Source organism: Felis catus, chromosome F2 (assembly GCF_018350175.1).
Source record: "Felis catus isolate Fca126 chromosome F2, F.catus_Fca126_mat1.0, whole genome shotgun sequence".
NCBI lineage: Eukaryota > Metazoa > Chordata > Mammalia > Carnivora > Felidae > Felis > Felis catus.
Genome location: NC_058385.1, coordinates 4,443,303 through 4,466,415, shown reverse-complemented (window position 1 = coordinate 4,466,415; position 23,113 = coordinate 4,443,303). Strand labels below are relative to the sequence as shown.

At 41.6% G+C, this 23,113-nt stretch overlaps 1 protein-coding gene across 11 annotated transcripts in view; it reads left to right on the top strand.

Moving 5' to 3' along the window:
* PXDNL (peroxidasin like) overlaps positions 1-23,113 on the top strand; it is a 454,660-nt gene that overhangs the window by 265,488 nt on the left and 166,059 nt on the right. For 2 of the 11 annotated variants that reach the window (XM_023248452.2, XM_045049995.1), the window contains exons 1-2: positions 10,958-11,126; positions 11,425-11,575. The exons of the other annotated variants lie outside the window; for them this stretch is intronic. In XM_023248452.2, coding sequence (XP_023104220.2) covers positions 11,568-11,575 — 8 coding nt within the window. In that variant the 5' untranslated portion in view covers positions 10,958-11,126; positions 11,425-11,567. Of the gene's footprint in view, positions 1-10,957; positions 11,127-11,424; positions 11,576-23,113 lie in introns of those variants that run through there. 11 annotated transcript variants of the gene reach the window in all.

Genomic DNA, 23,113 nt, shown 5'->3' with positions numbered 1-23,113 from the left:
TAAGAAGGTATAAGAATGTATAACAATATGATTATATTTAAAATAAGGTCATGCATCGAATGGTATATATAATTCCAGTCATAAGTTGGGAGTCATGAGAAGTTAGGCGATGTATGTCGGTGAAGTGGCCGCTCACTGTAGGTCATGCCACAAGTGCGTTTGAGTGTGACCTTTATCCTTCTGCAGAAGCCCCTGTGCATCTGAGTTACAGGCGTAAAGTCTTTCTCCGAGGGCCTCAGCTTGGTGGGGTTTCCGACGTGAGGCTAAGTTTTTTGTTTTGTTTTTTTTCTCCATTGTTCTCTTTAAACATTCTTGGGGATTTTCCTCTGTCAGCCCTTATTTTCATCTTTGGAAGATCCAAAGAGAATTTTCAGATTTCTTCCAGAGGTTAAAAAAAAAAAAGGTCTAGCCTGATCTAGTTCACTCTTTTTTTTTTTTAATTTTTTTTTTCAACATTTATTTATTTTTGGGACAGAGAGAGACAGAGCACGAACGGGGGAGGGGCAGAGAGAGAGGGAGACACAGAATCGGAAACAGGCTCCAGGCTCTGAGCCATCAGCCCAGAGCCTGATGCGGGGCTCGAACTCCCGGACCGTGAGATCGTGACCTGGCTGAAGTCGGATGCTTAACCGACTGTGCCACCCAGGCGCCCCTAGTTCACTCTTTTACTGTATCCGTCATAACTTCTTCTCCTTCCGTTGCTCAGGGTCATGTCTGCGCTTGAGTTTCCTGCTGTTAGAGGGGAAAGGGTCATATGTGCCCACCTTACAACGTGAACACGGGAGTCTCCTTGGGAACATTTGACTGAAGATGTATACAAGTGGGCAGGAGGGGGATGCTGTTGTATTGACATTTCTGGGACAATGTCGGCTTGCGTTTTCTGCCTTTCTTTTCTTTTTTAAGTTTATTTATTTATTTATTTATTTATTTATTTATTTATTTAGAGAGAAAGAGAGAGAGAGAGGGAGAGAGAGAATCCCAAGCAGGCTCCACACTGTGTCAGTACAGAGCCCGACATGGGGCTGGATCCCACAAACCATGAGATCATAAGCCTGAGCTGAGATCAAGAGTCAGACGCTTCCTGGGTGGAACCACCCAAGTGCCCCTCAGTGTGTGATTTCATCAGGGCATGGCATATTCATGGTAACGGGCCTTGGGGCATCATTAAGTTCAGCAATACCCATTTGTGTTTGGCCTTCTTTTTTTTTTTAATTTTAGTTGATAAAATTAAGAACAGGATAAATCAACTGATTTTCTCAATGTCACAAGGCAGGTTAATGGCAGACCAAAGTTGGAACTCAGGGTTTTGGACCACCAGTCAATTATTTTCCAGTATGCCATGACTGCTGGGCCATGTTGACTGCGTAGGCAACCTGATAAAGAGAACATTTCATTGTTAAAATAGTTTTCAATTGTTATTAAGAAAAACTTGCAGAGAATGAAATGGATGAATATTAAAGATGCTTTACAACTTTCTTCTATTATATATAAGAATATTTTTCAAATGTATGTCATTCACAAATCCTAATATCGTGATCAATTGTACACTTAACTTTTCTTTAGACACATCATAGATACTTAACTGTGCTCCTCTTGTACTGTGTTTCTTCCACAGTGCAGAATATACAACTGGCTGTTCATAAATGTGTAGTTTTAATTTCCCACGAAAATAATCATCTTTTTCTTATAGTGAAGGTTGATCTCATAAAAAGATAGCACTCTTGTAGGTAATTCCTTTTCTAGATAATGGGACTAAATCAGGTAATAATTTTATGTTTTCCACAGGGACAGATTATTTTATTACATGGAAGAGACTTCTGTTACATTCTCTATAATGCCAATGATAATAAAAAAATGTAGTATTTTTTTCAGTGAAAACCGGACTTACCTGGTGGTTTGTTTCATTTACTCCACCCCACTATAATTTCTTCAGTGTGCCTTCATCAGCACTCAGCTTGCCTATCTCTCTGTTGGATGAGTTGACAGTCCCCTTCTACTCATTTACTCACTTCACAACTGTCGACACAGACTGGCTAGTGGTGGTCAAAACACAGAATCCAGAAGAGGAAAGGATAAACGTGCTTTTATACAGATTTACTAATTTCTTTTCTTTTTTTTAAACAGCATCTAAGATAGATGCCTCCTTCCCATTTTATTTCCAGTGCATATAGTCAAGCTGCATTCAACTTTGTTAGTTCTGAAGTTGTATGATATCTTCTTTTCTCATTATATTAGAGAGGTCAAGAATAGGAAAATAAAAGACTATATTTGCCTTTCATTTATTTTCTTTTATGAAGGTTATTCTTTGTTTTGTAGGTCCAAGTTTCAGACCTATATCGGTTTCCTTCTGCTGGAAGAACTCCCTCAGTGTCTATATGTGTGTGTGTACCTCAGTTATTTTTTTAAACTTTTTTTTTAACATTTATTATTTTTATTTTTGAGAGAGAGATCGAGCACGAGTGCGGGAGGGGCAGAGAGAGACGGAGACACAGAATCGGAAAGAGGCTCCAGGCTCTGAGCAGTCAGCGCAGAGCCCAAGATGGGGCTGGAACTCACAAACCGTGAGATCATGACCTGAGCTAAAGTTGGACAATTAACTGACTGAGCCACCCAGGTGCCCCTGCACCTCAGTTTTTATTTGAGAAAATTTTTATTTCTCTTTAATTTCTGAAGTTACCAGGTATAGAATTTTAGGTTGGCAGTTTTTCTCTTTTAGTGATTTATTTCACTCTACTTTTCTTCTTGCTTGCATGGTTTCTTTTCTTTTCTTTTCCTTTCTTTTCCTTTCTTTTCTTTTCTTTTCTTTTCTTTTCTTTTCTTTTCTTTTCTTTTCTCTTTTCTTTTTTCTTTTCTTTTCTAAATGTTTCTTTGTTTTTGAGAGAGAGAAAGAAACACACAGCATGAGCGGGGGAGAGGCAGACAGAGAGGGAGACACAAAATCCAAAGCAGGGTCCAGGCTCTGAGCTGTCAGCACAGAGCCCGACACAGGGCTTGAACCCATGAACTGTGAGATCATGACCGAAGTCGGACGCTTAACCGACTGAGCCATCCAGCTTCCCCTTGCTTGCATGGTTTCTGACAAGAGGTCCAATGTAATTCTCATCCTGGTTCTTCAGAAGATAAGTTTTTAGTTTCCTTTTTGACTTTTACCTCTTTCAAGGCTTTCTCATTGCCTTTGGTTTTCTGCAATTTTAACATATCATGTTTAGGTTTTTTTGTTGTTGATTTTAATCCTGCTTGGTGTCCTCTGAGCTGCTCGGGTCTGTAGCTTAATATTTGGCACTAATTTTAGAAACTTTAAGCCCTTATTTCATCTACCCAGTTACCCCTCTCGTATTCCAATTATGCACATGTTACAACTTTTGATATTTTTCTATATCTCTTATACATTCTGCTCTTTTAAAAGTTCTTTTTTCCTCTCTGAGTTCAGTTTGGGCAATTTTTATTGACTTATTTCAAGGTGTCTGATGTTTTCCTCAGCTGTATCAACTATACTAATGTGCATGTCAAAGGTATTTTTTATTTTTGTTACTGTGCTTTTTTTTTGAGTTCTGGCATTTCCTTTGAACTTTTTTAATAGTTCCCATCTCTCTAAGATTATCTAACTAGTCTTGCAAGTTGCTTACTTTTCCACTAGAACTTAGGGTGTTAGTTATAGTTACTTTAAATTCTCTGTCTGATAAATTCCAACATCTCGGTCATGTTTCAGTTTGCTTTTGGCTATCGCTTTGCTCTTTAGACTGTTTTCTCCTCAGATTTTGGCATTCCTCATATTTTTTTTTTTTGTTGAAACCCAGAAATGTTGAATAGATTCTGGGATGCAGATTCTGAGGTAAATAAGCTTGTAGTGTGAGAAGTGATGTCAGTCTGGTCAGGAGTGACGAAATCTGTGGTTGAGGTTTGCTCAGTGATCCTTGTGTTTGTCTCTCCTCTCAGTTTGGGCCCTTGTGCTGCTGCTTCTTAACAGTCTCTTTCAATTTTTCCATCTTTGATCCACAGTTATTGCTACTGGAGGTTTCTTAGCACATGGATAGGAAGTGGTGGTTGGACATTGTCTAATCCTCTGATTACACTTTGGTCTTTGTGTTTTTTTGTTTTTATTTATTTTTTATTTTTGAGAATGTGCAAGTGGGGGAGAGGGACAGAGAGAGAGAGAGAGAGAGAGAGAGAGAGAGAGAGAGAGAGAATTTCAAGCAGCCTCCACGTTCAGCATGGAGCCCAATGTGGGGCTTGACCCCACAACCCTGGGATCATGACCTGAGTTGAAATCAAGAGGCTGTCACTCAACTGACTGAGCCACCCAGCTGCCCCTACACTTTGGTCTTTGGAGTGCACAGGGGGCCTGTGTCTTGAGGATGTGGCTTTCATAAGTGTCTCTGTCCTCCCTCCATGGGTAGAATTATGTGCCCCTGCTCCAGTCTCTTCTCCAGTGTTCCTAGTGTCTGTCTGTGAAACCCTCTCCCCTCTAGGTTTATGCTTTCCTTTCTTACTTCCATTTGTTTTCTTGAGGGAAACAGAGGCTGGAGTTGGGTTGGAGAGGCGCAGCTGAGGTGGGATTTCACGGTGACTCTCTGGTGATATCCTGCCCAAGGTTAGTGAAGACTTTGTTCTGTAAGGGAGAAAAGTCTGTGCACTTGACATGATGATTATTCTTTCTCTCCTCTTCCAGGGCCCTGGGGGAAGCTTTCTGATTTCCCCCTTGATCCTGTCTGTAAGAGCCTAATGAGGTCCCAGAGGAAAAGGCTCTGAAAGTGTGGGGGCTTCCTAAACTGCAGCTGACTCTTGGCCTCTAGCAATTTGTCAAAATTCCCCCCTTAATGTTCCCATGAGCTTGTAGCATCTAGTGGTTTCTGCTCCAGGTAAGCAAATCTCAGGTCCTGTATCTCCTTGGAGGTTACTCTCTTTTCAGATTTAAGGGAGATGGTTTGCCCGGAGACCCTACGTAGTTCTCTGATGAGTCCAAAAAAATAATTGATTTTCACCTTGTTCAGCTTCTTATTGAAAGAACAGGAATCCTAACTTCCAGTTTCTCCTTTTAAATTTTATTTTTAATAAGTAAAAATATATCTATTTAAGGAGTACATCATGAACTTCATATATGTAAATATTTTATATATAAACACTATAGGTATATTTCATATATATATATAGTGAAATGTTTACCACAGTCAAACCAATTAACATATTCATCACCTCCCACAGTTACTATTGTGTGTGTGTGTGTGTGTGTGTGTGTGTGTGTGTGTGTGTGTTGAGAATACTTGAGATATACTGTCTAAGCAAATTTCAGGTATACGATACATTATAATTAAGTGTAGTCATCATGCTATGCATTAGGTCTCTAGAAATGAATCATAACTTTAATCAATAACTCCCCTTTCCTCTCCAGCCTCTGGCAATCACCGTTCTACTCTCTGTAACCACGAGTTCAACTTTTTTTATTTTTTTTATTTTTTTGAGTCTACATATAAGTGAGTTCATGCAATAGTTGTCTTTCTGTGTCTCGCTTATTTCACTTAACATAATGTTGTGTAGGTTCATCCATGTTGTGGCAAATGGCAGGACTAACTTCTTTTTTAAGACTGAATATTATTCAGTTGTCTGTATACACTACGTTTTCTTTATTCATTCATCTGTTGTTAGACACTTAGATTGCTTCCATACTTTGCTATCATAAATAATGCTGCAATGAACATGGGAGTGCAAATATCTCTTAGAGATAGTGATTTCATTTCCTTCGGATATACACCCAGAAGCGGAATTGCTGGATCATATGGTATTTCTAGTTCTCGTTTCTTGAGGAACCTCCATAGCGTTTTCCATAATGTCTGTACTAATTTACGCTCACACCAACAGTGCACAAAGTTCCCCTTTCGCCACATCTTCACCAACATTTGGTTTTGTTTGTTTCTTTGTTTGTTTTGGCTTTTGATAGCAGCCATGCTAATAGGTATGAGGTGATACCTCATTGTGGTTTTGACTTGCTTTTTCCTGATGATTAATGACCTTGAGCACCTTTTCACATACTGGTTGGCTATTTGTATGTCTTCTTTGGAAAAATGTCTATTCATTTTGCATTCCCAAGTCTTCCATTACTATTTTCTCCTTGAGGGGGTTGACCCCTTAAGTACTTTCTCAGCTATTACTTTTTGTGCTAGTAATCTCTTGATCTGCATTTCTTAATCAACTTACTCAGAGACCTGCTGCGTATTGTCATGGTAGCTTAAGCTCTTCTGTATGATTAACAACGTCTCCTTCTCCTCCTCTTCTTTCTTATTCTTTTTCTCCATTTCTTCAAATAATTTTTTTTAACTTTTTTATTGAGGTATAGTTGACACACAATGCTATGTTAGTTTCAGGTGTACAACGTAATGATTCAGCAACTCTATACACTACCCTAGGCTAACTCCAAGTATAGCTACCCTCTGTCACTACACAATGCTATTGCAATACCATTGACTATATTCCCTATGCTGTGCTTTTCATCCCTGTGTCTTCAAAGCATTTTTCATTGCTCTTGGACTCAGATATCGCTTTTATGTTCGCCTTCATTCTACATATTCAGTCTAGATTTTTATATCTTGCTTGGTTTCTCCTAAAGTCTCAGGATTAAATTACCAATGACTTTTTGCTTGTATTTCTTTTCATCCACTCAAGATAAGAACAGTCAAATCATATATCAATATTTATACTTTCCTACGGGCCCACCCAGCTTCTTAGTCCAAAGATTCCATTTCTGTTGATAAAAATGTCTCATACTAAAATTCCAGAATCACCTTGTATTTTGCATCTCTTTTATCTTTTATATTGTCCTTTAATTCTTTTCTTCCTCCTCACTCCTCCTTCCCCCATGTGCTCCCGTCTTCATTATGTGTTACTTGCAATTGGCACCTACCGGGTTATTTTTTGCCATCGTTATTTCTCCTCTCTAGTTCATTCTTTGTATCTCTGTCCGATTTATCTTCAGCCACTTTCTATCTCATTAATACATAATTGCCCCATGCCACCTGCAGGGGTGAAACCAGATTCTCTCCTCTCTCGTTCTCAAGGTACTGTGTAATCTAACCTGTCAGTCATCTCTTACTTCCATACTGCATATAGTCCTTTACCGAGGTTAACGTTTTTTTTCTGCTATGATTTATGTTGCTTTCCCATCACTGGCCTTTTTCTCTTGTTCCTCTCTCTATAAGAGCCCCTCCAGATACGAATGAAGGTTATTTTAACATGTTCCTGACAGCTTAAATTCATAGTGATCTCTGTCACCTGCAACCAACCCAAGCACTCAGCTGTATCCCACACTTTAGAAGGCATTCTATGCTGCCTTATGCGGTGGTTGTTGCCTAAGCTTAGGTCTGCATATCCACAAGCATTGTGCACTCGTTGAGAATAGGGACTCTGATGGTCTCTGACACGCTGTAAGCACCACGCGCCCAGATGGAGTTCCAGGAGCACTCCTATGCCAATTAAATTTCAAGGTGGGCATCTACCTGTTGGGTTACCAAACCCTACAGAAGCTCTTGTTCATTTGATATGGGAGTTGACCATTATTTCTTATCTGTGCTTCAAAAAGATTAACATGTTAAAGAAGCCTATGATAAAAGCAAAACAAGATAACTGACTGTGAAGTCAAGGGGTAACACTGTGAAGAAACTTGTCTGGGGGCACCTGGGTGGCTCAGTCAGTTAAGCATCTGACTTCAGCTCAGGTCACGATCTCACAGTTCGTGGGTTTGAGCCCCACATCGGGCTCTGTGCTGACAGCCTGGAGCCTGCTTCAGCTTCTGTGTCTGCCACTCTCTCTGTCCTTCCCCTGCTTGCTCTCTCTCTCAAAAATAAATAAAACATTTTAAAAATAAAAAAAAAAAGAAACATATCTGTAGCCTTACAGAGGTTTGTTGGGGATAGAGCCTTGCCATTATATGACAATAAATTAAGGAACTAACTACACTAAACAGAAACAATCTGTTAAAGCCAACATTAATCAAAACCCAAATTATGTTTCTTTTGATTTAGCACCCAACTATAAAGGCATAGAGTGGAGAATAAAAAGGGCTCTTTGCCGTTAGCTGTTAATTTACAAGGGCTCAAAAAATATAGTCATTAATATATTATTGATTAGATGCTGATCTTCTTAAACTGGAAGCAACAGTTACAATGTACTAGACTGCAATTAATCTCAGTTTTTTCCTCTGAAGCTAGTTGAAAGCTTGTCACCAGTGAGGAAAAAAACAAATCCGTGTAAAACTGTCCCTGGAAAAAACATTTAAAGAGCAATTATACATATAACAATACTATCACTCATCTTTGATGTGCCGTACAAAGCGACTGTGATTAAGGGGCACCTGGGTGGCTTAGTCGGGTAAGCATCTGACTTCAGCTCAGGGCATGATCTCATGGTTTGTGGGTTTGAGCCCCGCGTCGGGCTCTGTGCTGACAGCTCAGAACCTGGAGCCTGCTTCGGATCCTGTGTCTCCCTCTCTCTCTCTGCCCCTCCCCTGCTCACACTCTGTCTCTCTCTCTCTCTCTCTCTCAAAAATAAATAAACATTAAAAAAAAAAAAAACAAGTGTGATGAGTTTTCTTTTGCACTTACTGTGAAGTCAAGGGACAGCACTGTGAAGAAACTTGTCTGGGGGCACCTGGGTAGCTCATTCGGTTAAGCACCTGACTTCAGCTCAGGTCACGAACTCACAATTCGTGGGTTTGAACAAATCTTCTGCTCTGGCAAAGAGGCCAGACCTAGTCTTAGAAACCATGAGTGTGACAGAGTTAAATCTCAAATGGGTAGAGAAGAGTTTTATTAACTGACCGTTTTAGTTCTCTAAGCAATATTATACACACACACACACACACACACACACACGTAGTTGGTTTTAAACTTGTTGACAATAAAAGCAGTTTGTGCAATTATGTAATTAAATTAACATTTGCTTCATAACATACTTTAATATATGTCAGCAAATTGCAGCTAAAATACAGGATCATATTTTATTGGTGCACATCAATGGTTCTCCACTACAGCTTCTGATAAGAATAAGCTGGAGAATTCGTGAAAAATAACAGTGACTGTGCCTCGTCCACCCCAATTAAGTCAGGATCTCTCAGAGTGGGTGATTCACATCCACATAAAAAAAAAAAGTTTCCCGGGGCGCCTGGGTGGCGCAGTCGGTTAAGCGTCCGACTTCAGCCAGGTCACGATCTCGCGGTCCGGGAGTTCGAGCCCCGCATCAGGCTCTGGGCTGATGGCTCGGAGCCTGGAGCCTGTTTCCGATTCTGTGTCTCCCTCTCTCTCTGCCCCTCCCCCGTTCATGCTCTGTCTCTCTCTGTCCCAAAAATAAATAAAAAACGTTGAAAAAAAAATTAAAAAAAAAAAAGTTTCCCTAGCAATTCTAGTGTTCCACCAGGGTTGAGAATTAGTAATGAAAGGTTACAGTAAATTGAAATGATCACCTAATACCGTTCTATTTACTTTTGCATTTTTTTTCTTCAAAGAAGGAAGAGGACAGAATACGCGAAAACAAAATGAAAGCTGGGTAGTTAAGACCTTTTTCATAATCAGAATATATGATAAATAGGACTGGAGGGCATCAAGCTCTATGGCCTTGATAGCTTCTAATTCTTTTCTGCGCGGGTTTTCCTGCTGAAATAGGGCCTTAGAGATATTTTAACTCTTTCAGCATTTCAGTGTCCATTTAATACATAATTTATACAGCCTAATTTATACAGCACAATCTATTTCTAGTGTGATGAAACAGCTAAATCAACCCTGGCAACGTGTTAGTACCGAAGAGTGACTTACGATATAACCAATGACAAGAATAAAGATGATTGTGTGACTTCAGCCTCGTTATATCCTTTCTTTGTATTTCTCATCTCATTCTGGGAAATGAGAATAATACTGTACACTCTAAGGAAGGCTAATATTTTAAAACCAATTTTACGTAGAAATATACTGGGATGGATGTCAATTTAAAGTAAGATGACGAGCCATGAAAAAAAGTTTTTATTATTTATCCTAGTGGATTTTCTGACTATCAGTCCTTTTACCTTAAATGGGAAATAGAAATGAAAGTATATTCTTGGAAAGAATGTAATTTCTGTCTGCTAAAGCCAAGATTCTCGCAGAGACTCAGATTTAAATACCAGTGTATCTGCTCAATGGGCCAAGTGAAAATCAACTTCTTTCTAGAGTCGAGTTTACATTTCTAATCAAAAATGGCTGTGCAGTATTTCACAATCACTTATCTACTTTATACCTTGCACGTTTTACATGAAGTGAGTAGAGAAATATGACTTGATTCTTTGATGGAATTGTGATTGTGTTAGTCATCTCAGATGGAGTTTTATAAATATGGAATTTGCTTTGTAGGATTGCAGAGTTTTGTTTCACAGAAATCTGTAATGATATTTTTTTCTGAGTCAGAAACATAAAGAAAATCTACCTGAAGCTGAAGCAATATTCTTCCAACTGTTTCATTATTGAAAAGACTACCTCTTATTATCCCTCGGTGATGATTCTAAATTGAAGTTTTACATCCAAGTGGTTTAAAAAGTTGCTGAGAGGGTTTCCAAAACTGTTATACATCTTGATGAGTATAAAAATTGAACCAGGTGAGCACTTTAAAATTTCGTAAAATTTGAAGTAAGGAAAGAGGGAAGAACTAATAGAAATATGATATCAAGACAGTCACAATTATTCAGTGTCAGTGTGTGTACTATGTGTTTATATGTCTCTCTCTATATGCATGTGCTATATATGTAATATATATATGTGAATAATGCTTTATTCACCCTCGCCAAAGCTCCAAAATATTGTTATTTTCTCTCATGGCAAATGGGGACGCTAGATCTCAGGGAGTTTGGGTTATGTGCCAGAAATCACACAGATTATACTGAGGGCTGCCCTATACCTAAACCCTGTTCTAAATTCACAGAGAGGGGAAAGAGGAACAAAATAAACGTGAAGACTGACATTTTCCTCATGGCTCCGAAGGACTTTAGTCACAGACGGGGAAGATCAAAATGTAACAAAACATTTATGATGCAATTGGATAAATGTTTAATGGATGTGTCATGAGAACATTGGCACTGGGCATTCAATTTCTGAGTCAGCTTTCCAGAATCACTGGTATGTGTTCAGAACACCGTTTTCCTCACCCTCTTCTCCATGCTTTGGCTTTTCTGCAGCTTGCAATTCCTTGAATGCAGTCTGAGTTGATGGACATGTGTCCCCTACCTGGAATGTTCTTTTCCCCGTGTCGGTGTATTTACCTAGAGACACATTCATTACTGTCTTTCAAAACATTAAACATTTTAGACTCTGCAAAATATTCTATAATTCCCATCCCTCATCAGTTGCTCCATAATCCCATATCTCCAGTGATCCTCCCCTCACTATGTTTTAAAATTCACATTATTTTTTTCAGTACCAGATTATAAGCCCCTAAAGGATTGAAGCATAGCTCCTTTATTTGTGAATTTCCACCTCCCAGCTGCATATCAGGCATTCAGCTAGTGCCCAATAAATGGGTTTTGAATGCACACCAATGACTGAATAGAAACACAGATCATGCCTGGGTAAGTGGGGAAAAGTCTACAGAAATCATGACGTTTTAATGGGGTCTGAAGGGCTGTGTAGAAATGTCCGAGGCAAGAAGTGACAAGGCGCTTCACACAGGTGGTAACATGAGGAAAATCATGGCAGAGATTAGTCTGGCAGGTAAGTCTGGTAAATTAAATAGGAAGGTTGAAGGGGTCAGAGGCTGAGGCCATTTCGAAAATGTAGCTAAGAGTTGTGTTATCCAGCTCTCATAGTGCAGATCCTCAAGAATTTGTCTGCAGACTGAACTTCAGAAGCGCTGGGCTAGGGGTGCCCGGATGGCTCAGTTCGTTACGTCCGACTCTTGACTTCAGCTCGGGTCATGATCTCACGGTTCAGGAGTTTGAGCCCCGCATTGGACTCGGCACTGACGGTGCAGAGCTTGCTTGGAATTCTCTCTCTCTCCCTCTGTCTCCCCTCCCCTGTTCACACACACACACACTCTCTCTCTCAATAAATAAACTTAAAAGAAAAAAAGAAACCCTGGGCTAGCACCATGCTGTGGAGAATGTTGTATGTGAATTTTATCTTAGGTCTGTGGAGAAAGGATTGAAGCAGGGAAGAATGAGACTGGGAACGCAGATGGGAGCCTCTGTAGGGGTCTCTCCTGAGGCAAGACAGAAGCCTAGAGAAAGACAAGGTGGTGGGGCTGAGGTACGGGTTGTTCCCGGAGGTGATTTCACCACCACAACCCAGCAAAGCAGTTACATTTAGTCTTAACCTGGTCCTGAGATGACTTGCCAAGACGTTGAAAGAACATCCAGTCACTCAACCAACACCAAGTACTTACGGTATGCCAAACACTGTCCTGAGACCTACCACACTATGTTTCTCTGGGGAATACAGCAATGAGCAGAAACAAAGTCCTGGCCTCATGGTGCCAATATCTCAGTTGGAGAACCAGGCAAAAACAAACACATGTAAAATACTTTCCAGTTGAGAAATACCCCCAAGCGAGGTGCCAGCCCAAGTGCACACATTTCAAAGGCAATAAGGAACATTTGCCCACATTAGGAATAAAAGATTTAGGAGTTGGAAGTTATGAGAAAGATTTTTGAAGAAGCCTTTTCTGGAAAGAACTGTGTTGTGATAGTCTCATCACCAGTGGTGAAGTACAGGAAGGAATCCCTGCTAACCTGTAAGTAAGAGACCATTTCCAAAGCTTCCTTCAGGATTTCTTGCAGTTTTGAGGGCATAATGGGCTGGTGTCTCCATTCCAGAAGATCCAGGAGGTCAGAGAAAGCGGACCAGCTTCTCTGATGCAGGCGGAAAGAAGAGTGCTTGGGCTGGTGACCTAGCTTTTATTACAAGGAGTTTTCAGAGCATAAATATTATAATCCATGGCATTGGATAAGATAATTTAGGGAGTGGGTATAGATAGATGAGAAAAAAGAAATAAGAGAAATAAAGGACTTCAGATTTACCAGTAAAGAAGATAAGTAAGGAGAGGCCGGCCAGAGACCCAGAAGGATTGGTCAGCAAAAGCAGTGTTAGATGGAAATTGAAGGTAGATTGTCTCCACTCTGGTCTCGACCTCTCAGTATTGCCTCTCTGATCCAGAATGTCATAGTATAACGCTCTAGCTAGGCCGTCCTCTTATGGTTTTAATTCTCACTAGGGAAACCTCGATCTCTCTGGATGATCTTCCCTCTTTGATCTCCATCAAAACTCTCTCCCACTGTGCCCTTTAGAATTCTGCAGCTCAATGACAAAAATGTTTCCATATCTGCAAGCTTTTCATTGGAAGCTCTACCACCTTCTCTCTTCACCTGGGATCAGGCTGTGCTTCTTCAACACTGATGTTCTAAAATCCCTGTACAGTGAAGTCTAGCACTTTCATCAGCTAACGTGACTTCAGGTCTAAAGATTTCCTTTATTTTTTTTTTTTTTTTTTGCCATGGATTTATCTATTTAGCTAATGTCACACACAGTGCCTCAGATCCGTGTTTCTCAAAGCATGCTTCTGTAAAGTGTATGCTATAAAAGAGGAATTTTGCATAGTAGCAATGACTTAAAGCAAAAAAATGGGCAATGGTTGAGATCAGTGTGGGGATATGATTTTTCTCCATTTTCCCAGGACTGTACTTACTAGGTTTTCAGGTTCTCCACAGAGACGTGAAGGGTCTTACACAGCTGCCAGGGCTCAACTTGGGCTGACACAGTCTATGTGGACAATGGACACATATAAGGCGATGTCATTTGTTTGAATTATTGCATCCTTGGAGGTCTAAAAACCCAGGTTGATTTACGTTATCTTCCTTTATCAGTCCTGTGTATGAGAAACAATTTAGATTGTACTGTTGTACAACCTAGAAGATTGGTGTATTACAAAATACCATAAATGCTTCACTGAGCAAGTCATGTGAAGTTTCACAACATAGTACTCAGTCTCCTTATTAGGGTCTCAAGTTTGCATTTGGAAATGTTCATCCAGTGACATTCCTTACATGTGTAGAAATCTGACACTTTGTGCAAAATATGAAATTAATGGCTTAAAAAAGGAACGAGGATTATACTCTGGAAATATGTCACATTTGCCAATTGAACAATTGAGTCTTCTTTGCAATTCTATTAACTATTTCATACAACTATCGTTATGATTTTCTCTTCATACCTTTTCCTATCACATTACCTTTTGTATGTTAAAAGCTTATCTACTATGCATTTCTTTCTTACACTTCCAACCAAGATAGAAGCAATGTATTCTTTGTGCAATGCTAATATACCCATGACTTCACAGCAACCAACTTCCTCAGTGAGAAAAACAGCTCTGTGTTCTTCAATTACTGTAAACTGGTCTATTCACGGTTGACAAGCCTTCTGTAATCCGTATATGGCTTAAATCCAGAAATAACATATAAAATAAAACCATAGCTGTGGGCACAGAGAAAACAATATTCATTTATGGGAAGCTTTGGTCGATGACCTTTCTAGTTCTCTCTGAGGTGTAAATCCCCAGGTGGCAATCAACCGTGTCTGGAAATTGGATTTATGGGTTCCACTGAGAGTGCATTCCAGCCTAGAACATTTAGAGAATTAGGGAATTTTAAAGTTGATAAGAATGTTGTGGAGCCAACTTAAGTCTAACTTTTATAAGGTTTGCCTTTAAAAAGTGAATTTGAGGGGCGCCTGGGTAGATCAGTCGGTTAAGCGTCCGACTTCGGCTCAGGTCACGATCTCGTGGTCCGTGAGTTCGAGCCCCGCGTTGGGCTCTGGGCTGACTGCTCAGAGCCTGGAGCCTGCTTCCGATTCTGTGTCTCCCTCTCTCTCTGCCCCTCCCCCGTTCATGCTCTGTCTCTCTCTGTCTCAAAAATAAATAAACGTTAAAAAAAAATTAAAAAAATAAAATAAATAAAAAGTGAATTTGAGCTTCTGCAGCCAATTTAAAACAAAAGGCAACGGGCATATATGCATTCAAGTAAAAATGTTGTTCTCTCAAATGTTTGTGAACAGATGCATTTACAGGAAATTTTGAAACATACTGCATCTAATGACCTTTCCTGGCTTTTGAGTAACTTTTATTATAGCTTCCTTCTGTTCCTTTTGGAAAAGTTTTGTTATTGACATAGTAGTCAAATGCCATGCCATGCTTACTGCCAAGCAGCCAGTAAGGTCATGCTGCTGGGTGAACTATAGGCAGGCTGCCCTAAGATGGGCCACTTTGGCCTGAAGACGATTTTGAGTTAAAAGCACTCCAAACCCAGAGGATTCAGAAGCTCTTTACCTCACCCTCAACTGCCTGCCTGTACCAGGAAGAGTACTATTGACAGAGACTCCTCTTTACCCAAGAAACTTATCTATATAATGGGACACGCTTTGTTTTTTCAAACGCCTCTTTTTACCTTCTGGCTGGTGGTCTTTCTCCCCTTGGTATCCTCAGACGCCTCCCCTCCCCCTAGCTCCTATAGGCATCGGGTTGTCTGTCTTGGGAATTTCCATGTCTGTGTGGCTTCCCCATACATGTGCTATTAAATTTGATTGTCTCCTGTTAATCCGTCTCATGCTAATTTGATTCTTAGAAGGACCAGTTAGAAGGACCTTGAAGAGTAGAGGAAATTCTCTCTCCCAAACAGAGCTAAGGACTTTTCTGATTCTTTGCCCATCCTGGCTCAGTTTCTGAGGCGATTTCTACCCAGGAAGAAGGCAGATGGCCCAGGCTCTAGCAAATCAAAGACTGGCTGGCTTCTTATGCTTCCTCACTGCTTGACATCTTCAGAGTCTTTTCAACTAACCTGACCCTTAAAGCCAAGAACCAGTCTGGAGGCACACAGCCTCACTTGGCTGGGATCCCACGTTGGGCTTTAGCCTGCACTAATCTCTCTTTTACCTCACCTCTCACCTGTTAATCTCCTTCTTGCATCCAGGCCCTTAACACCCCGCTAGCTACAGTCCACCATGTTGGAACAAGTCCCAGATGCCTCATGCTTCCATGAAAATTGATTTCATTTGTGTGAAAACTCTGGAGGCTGAGGGAAAGGTGGGTCATGCGTGAGGTGACCCTCCCAAGATGTTCCTTTTCTCCTTGGAACTAGTCCTACCTCTCTTCCTTCTTACATTATACTCTCACAAACAAATCTACACTTTAACGGCTTGGACAAGCACGTACTGGAATATGTCCTCCCTTGTGATTTTGGTCCTTCCAGTGACCCCTGTCTATGCCATCTTCCTTAGAAGTCCCATGGCACATGTTCTGTCCAGTTTATTTCTGCCTCTGTCTTCACAGTCAGGTGGTTTAGTCTTTGCACTTCTCTTTAGCCTATTTCTTTCCTCTAACTTTGTTGCTTTCTTTTCTTCACAGCACGAGCTCTGAAATTTCTCCAGTATGCTGCTTTTATCTGAAATACTCTTTACTTTTTCCGCTTTCAAAGTTTTAGTAGATGTGTGAGGTGTGTGCAATACCCCATTCAGGGGATTTTATGGAAATGATCTTAGAAGGAGCCATCTGACCTGATGAATATTGTCCGCTGTGACCATGCCATAAAATTATGGCGCATGAAGGAAATGTGAGGTCATGTCGTTATTACCTTGGGTTTAAATTCAAGTAAGTATTTTAGCAAGTAACTTAGTGAGGTAACGGGACATTGGAGTTCAGGGCTTGGAAGAAATATGACAAATGCTGTATGCTGGGGAAGGGGACATTTACTTTTTCCCCTTCTCGTGTTTCTCCAACATTTCTTCTCAAGCGTATTGTATCCTTGATAGGGGAGGGTTGCCTGCTCCACTATGGGCATTCCTCTCCTTTCCCTTGCACTCTCCCCACAGAAAAAGGAAGAACAAATTTCATGGGCTGGCGATTTAGAATTGCTCTGTGATGACCCGTGGTGATGGCCAGGCCAGCCCAGCTCTTTCTGTTCTCTCTACAGCTAGCCTGCAACCCGGTCGCGAAGTGGCCTTGGAGAGTGGTCTCCAGTCCTAGGGATATCTCTGAAAATGAGCTTGAGAAGGAGGACCCTATGATTTCGATTTGGAAGCAGGCAGTTGGAGGCCCTGCTTTGGCCTCAGCACTAAACCAAGTTGTCCATTCTAGTTTTTCAAAAGAACTCTGCATTGGGAGTCACAGAATGTTGGTGCATACAAATAACTGCTTCTCAGTCGGCTCTTGGTCATGTCTGTTGTATGAAGGACAGGAGTACGGGTGGTAGGCCTTGGCCAAAAAGTCCCTATGCCAAGCCCCTGTCTAAAGTTCTAAACCTTATGGATTTTCTCTGCCTCCTTTGCCCTATATTCCAATCAAATGCCATGGATATCTGCCGCATTCCAGGAAATGCTAGGTGATTTTTATATATGAACTGCAGTTCTCGGCCACCTTGAAACAAGGCGTCATTTGTTCCATGTCACAAGGAGGCTAGTGATTTTCCCAACGTCACAAAGTAAAGGGTCGCGTAGGGAGGTGACTACAGGCTCCTGTGCCCAAAACCTGCGGTCTTTCATCGCACCACACTGTCCCCGTGCAAGGCCTGTGGTGACCGGTGCGTTTTCTCTCGGGTTTTCCCTGCATCACGTTACACTTGCTCAAGTTCGTCCCAGACGCTCGTTTCTTCATTTCCACACCACTCAGGTTTCCTCTTATTCTGTTCCCTTGTATTGCCTTTGGCCAGAGCGTGCCACTAAATCACAGCACTGATGATATCAATTCCCTACCCTTGACCCTTTCGATTAGTAACTCAAACAAGCACACATCTATCAGGGAAGACAGCCTATCAGGAGACACAAGCAGTCAGAATAATAAGTAACATATAGAATCACGTAAGTCTATGGCAAAAATTTTAAAGGGTGCGTGCTTAGGAGTGCCAGGGACGTGGGAATGTGGCTGCAATCTGAAACAGAAAGGGTCAGAGGGGGCCTCACTCAGCAGGTGCATGAGAGGCAAGACTTCAACTGGGGAGGGATGTGGTCGGAGGAGAGACACAGGCTCCGTCAGCATGGGACGCGGCAGACCACAGGAGCGGATTTGCTTTGTATGGTGAACGATTTGCTTTTTGTCCTGCGTGAACCCTGCAGGGGTTGGAAGAAAGACGTGGCGGGATTCGTCCGACACACTTTAAAATGATGACTGACTTCTGCCTTTTCCTGCCTTCTTCTGAGTTCTCTGTTAACAACAGACTGTGGCCGGGGGTGGGGGGGTGGGGGTGGGCAGGGCAGTAGTCGGGAGGCCCTTGGTATAAACCAGGCCAGAGGGGGTGGTGCCTCTGCCGCCCTCTGTAGCAGTATAGGTTTTACATGGGTGCGCATTCTGGGTCTACGGAAGTAACCCCTTGGATGTAGGATATTGGAGGAAGAAAGAAGGCAAGGATGCTGTCAAGATTTTTTGGCTTAAGCAACAAGAAGGAAGTGCCATCAGCTGGGAGGGAGGAGGCCCTGGGGGGGGCGGTTATGGAGGGATAATCAGGGTTGCAGACTTGCACGTAAGTGTCAGAACTCTACTGGACAGCCAAATGAGACTTGGAGGCAGGAGTGGGAAAGAGTGGTCTGGACTTCCCGTGCGGCTGGGGTGTCACTGTTCTGCAGAAAATGTTCACAGCCACAGGACTGGCTGGCACTGAGTGTGGATGCAAAGTGGGAAGCCTGGGGACTGAGCCCTGTGCCTCCCGCACAGGAGGCTGGGTAAGAGAGAAGGAAAGAGCAAAGGGATCGAGAAAGAGCGACCCTTCTGGCAGAAGAGGCACCAGTGTGGAAAGTACAGTGAGGAGGAGGGAGTTACCAACGGGCTCAAATGTCATTGAAAAATCAAATTTCAGCACCCGCTCTAGCAGTGACGATAAAACCGTACTGAACTTACCTTGCTTGCTGTAGTGACAACTCAAAATGTGCTCCTCTGTCTTTCTTTCGTATATTTCTGTGACATTTCGGAGTTGATCTTGCCTTTTACGTTAAGGAGAAAATTGAGGGCAAAATTTCAGAGACGTCTCCCTCGCTTTCCTGGCTACCAGGATCCTGTCATGAATTGGTGCCAGCCTGGTTCACTGGGTCACTCTCTCAGCTCCTGTTTAAAGTGACGCCTTCCAGTTGTGCATTGGTACCATCCAGTCCCTTCCATCCTCTGCAGGGTCTTCCTTAACTTGCTTCTTTTAGTTCTTTCCTCCTCTCCTCTGGCACCCTTGTAATTGCTTCCCGCCATTTTGTTCTTCCCGGGCTCTGGAGTGTCTCTTCCACTCTCCAGTCCTTCAGTGTCTGCTCCATACAGCACCCAAAGTCACCACCACTGTTCCTGCTTAAAAAGCAAACCAGGCTTGAGGCACCCGGGCGGCTCAGTTGGTTAAGCATCTGACTCTTGACCTCAGCTCATTTCTTTATCTATCTCAGGGTCATGAGTTCGAGCACCACGTTGGGCTTTACCCGATGGGCATGAAGCCTGCCTAAACAACAACAACAGAACACCAGGTTTATATCACTATACTGTGCACCTGAAACTGATATAACACTGTAAAAAAATAACATAAAAACCAAACCAGTCTCCAGCTCAGCGTTTTGCAACCTCGGCAATGTTGACAGGAAGGGCCAGGTAATGTCGTGGGGGCCGTCCTGTGTTGAGGACTTGGAGTGACATCCCTGGCCCCTTCCCATTGGATGCCTGAAGGAGCACCTCCCCCAGCTGTGACAAACAAATGTATCTTCACCGATCGCCAGATATTCCCCTGAGTTGGAAACCTCTGCTGTAGTTCCTCTCTCTCTCTCTCCAGCTAACTTCCAGTCTTTTGTTCACACTGCTACCCGAAGAATGTTTCTAAAATAAACATTTCACTAAGGATTTCCATTTCTTTAAATCTTATAATGTGTCCTGATTACTTTCAGGATAAAGTTCAAACATCCTTGCTGAGTTTCTAGACTTCTGCAGGCACTTATGCCTCTGTCCAACTACTTCTGTTCTGGAAAAGAGCCTCGTGCTTTCACTCCTCTGTGCTTCACATATACTTGTCTTCTTGCTTCCTAAAACTGCCTTTCTTCTTTTGCATCTAGGTAAGTACAGCTTGTCTGTAAAAATTAGCTAAAGGATCCTGTTCTCTGCACAACTCTTTAAATCTCAGTTGGATTCTTCCTATGCCCATGGCATTCCTTGTGATCATTATCATAATACATATCCTACTCAACTACGGTCATCGATTTCTTATCTTTTACCTCTAACCAGACTGGACTCTCTGAGAAGGTCAAGGATATTGTCTTACACTACAGAGGAACTCAAGAAAGCTTAGTCATGCTTTAATATGCTAAAGGATCACAGAGAAGTAAAGTTATTTCTGACATGAGCAATCATTATGGTCATAGTGGAGACAGTACCATTTGAATTGCACCTAAATGGATGAGAAAACATTTTAAACACAGACACTGGTTTAACAAAAGGTTTAACAAAAGAGGTGCTTGGGTGGGTCAGTCAGTTGATCTTTTGACTCTTGATTTCTGTTCAGGTCTTGATCCCAGGGTCATGGGGTTGAGCCCGCGTCCGTCGCTGTGCTGAGCTGAGTGTGGAACCTCCTTGAGATTCTCTCCCTTCTCCTTCTTCCCTTGCTCTGTGTGCATGCTCACTCTCTCCCTCTCAAAATAAAATAAAATAAAATAAAATAAAATAAAATAAAATAAAATAAAATAAAATAAAAATACATAAACAAATAAATAAATAAAAGGAGATCCAGACACAGGGAAATTGAAATTTGGTTAAAGGATGATTAGACTCATGTGAGGGAGGAAGGGAGTCACAAGTTGGCACGAGATCTTGGGAAACTTTGAATTCCAGCAGAAGAAAGTGGAGAGATATTAGGGACCCTAGTAAGAGGCCGTTGTAATTAGCACTTTTTTTCTGTAAGAGCTATCAAACAATCCAATATAGTAGATTGGAAAGAAGAGGGTTGGTTTAGATGGGCCATTTATAGCTATTAGTTCAGGAGAAAAGAAATAAAGACTGGAAATTGGACTATACCTAAACTGTTTTCGAAACATGACTTTTTCCGTAAGTATTCTAATTTAGGATTTGAATAACATTTTGAGGAATCTAGCTTGTACAGTAAAATTTTCAACTGGTTTTAACTGTTTAAGAATAAATATAATCCTTGTATAATAGATTTTGGTAAAATAGACTATTATTGACTTCAGCACAGCATGCAAATAAGACACTAGAAAGCTTTTCTCTTGAACCTAATGGATTATGGTAATTCAGTCAATTTTTGTCTTTAAAACCAGTTAAAATAATTTACTGTGCTCTGAAATAAAGATCTCCGTTCAAATGCTTAATTAACTGCTAAACTGTATGAATAATTTATTGTTCTAACAGATCGTTCTGACTTGCTATTGTGCAATGAAGCTAGAAAATGCATATTTTAGTCTCATCTGATTCGCATGGAAAGTTGGGAGTCACAGTGGTGCATCCAGCAGGCAAAAATTCTCTGGTGCATCTGGAGGCAGGGCACAGAAGATCTCCAAGTCAGCCCTCACCTCTGTGTGCCTTCTCTGAGGTCTGTCTTAGGTGCAGGATTGTTGAGGGCTTTATTTGAAACGTCTCCTTTGCCCTATGCTCCCCGCACCTATCTCCTTAGCTTATGTTTTAGATAGACGTGTGCAAAATTATATACACGGGCACACCCAGACTCACACACACGTATGTGCAACTTCTGTCTCCCAGCAGCACTCCTTTTTCCTTCCTGAACTCAAGGCTTTTGAGGAAATAAGAGGTAGCTACTTTTTCCAAAAGGGTTGGGAACACTGAACTTCCATTCTTTTTGACTGTGCAGTTAGAAACAGATAAATACAGTGTTCTCCTCTCCATCTCTGCTCTCACGTTAGAGTGGGGTTGCCAAGGTGATGGTATGGCACGGTGGATTTGTTTTTATGTGGCCCAGTGAGTTCACACTAAAAGCTAAATCAAAACTAGCAACTTCTCTCCCCGAGAACGCTCTTTCTCTATTATATCTGTTATTTTTGTTGTCATTCTCTGGCCGCATGTTCTTGCTCTGCTCTGCATGTTTTGTAAAACTTGGGAAGATTTTTGTTCTCATTTGGGCGGGCTAATACCTGCGGCTGGCTGTGTAAGTAAATATTTACTCAGAGCGGTCAAGTATGGTGTCCTTGCCCACAGAAAATTGTGATTCTAAAACATCTCTTTGGAATGAGATGAATTCAGAAAGCCCCAGGAATCTGCTAGATGTCCTCCAGGTTTGTTAGTGCCTAATGATTCTTTAAGGTTTTAGGAAATGCGATTAAACATACATTATTGCAGATCTCACAAAAGTCAGGCCTCTGTCAAAATTTGTCATGGTTCTTCCTCGAGAAAATGCAGTGCCCTTACAGGATGTTGAGCCAATATTAACTCAGAAAGTTTTCATTACAGTTCCTAAGCCAGTCCATCTTTTGTTTTACACACCCTAGAATGTACTAAGAGTTCAAGGTCTTAGCCTCTTCTTTGCAAAGTCAATGCTGTGTGAAACTACTGGCTGGTCATTTGTTCTTTCAGTGATCAACTGTATAGTGAGTATCTATCTATCTGTTAGGCCTGTGCTAGGAAACTGGGAATGTTGGAAATGAACTTAAACCCAGCACGGTCTCTGTCTTCATGGAACTTAGAGTCTAGTTAGGGGAGGTAGACATGGATCAAAGAATCACTCAGACTAGTATAAAATTGCAACCGTGAAGGGCAATGAAAGCCTGGAAGAGGGGATTTGACAAGGAGCCCGGAGAAGGCTTACTGGAGGGAATAACACAGTTGGGATCCGAACACGGAGTAGGAATTCAAGCAAAATGAGAAGGGAAAGGAAGGGGAAGACTGCATGAAGACCTTTGTGGGCAGGAGCGTGGCAAATACGAGAGCCCGGGAGAAGGCAAGAGTGCCGGGGTTGAGGTGGTGAAGGAGAGTGGGGTAAAAGGGAAAGATGGAAAAGAATTTTCAGGTGAGATCATGAAGGGACTTGGCTCTGTTAGAGAACTTTCTCTTCGTTCTCGTACAAATTGAAAACATTTAAGAGTTCTCACAAGTATTTCCAGAGGGAAGAGAGGAGAAAGATGTAGCCAGACCAGTTGAATACTTTCTGTGT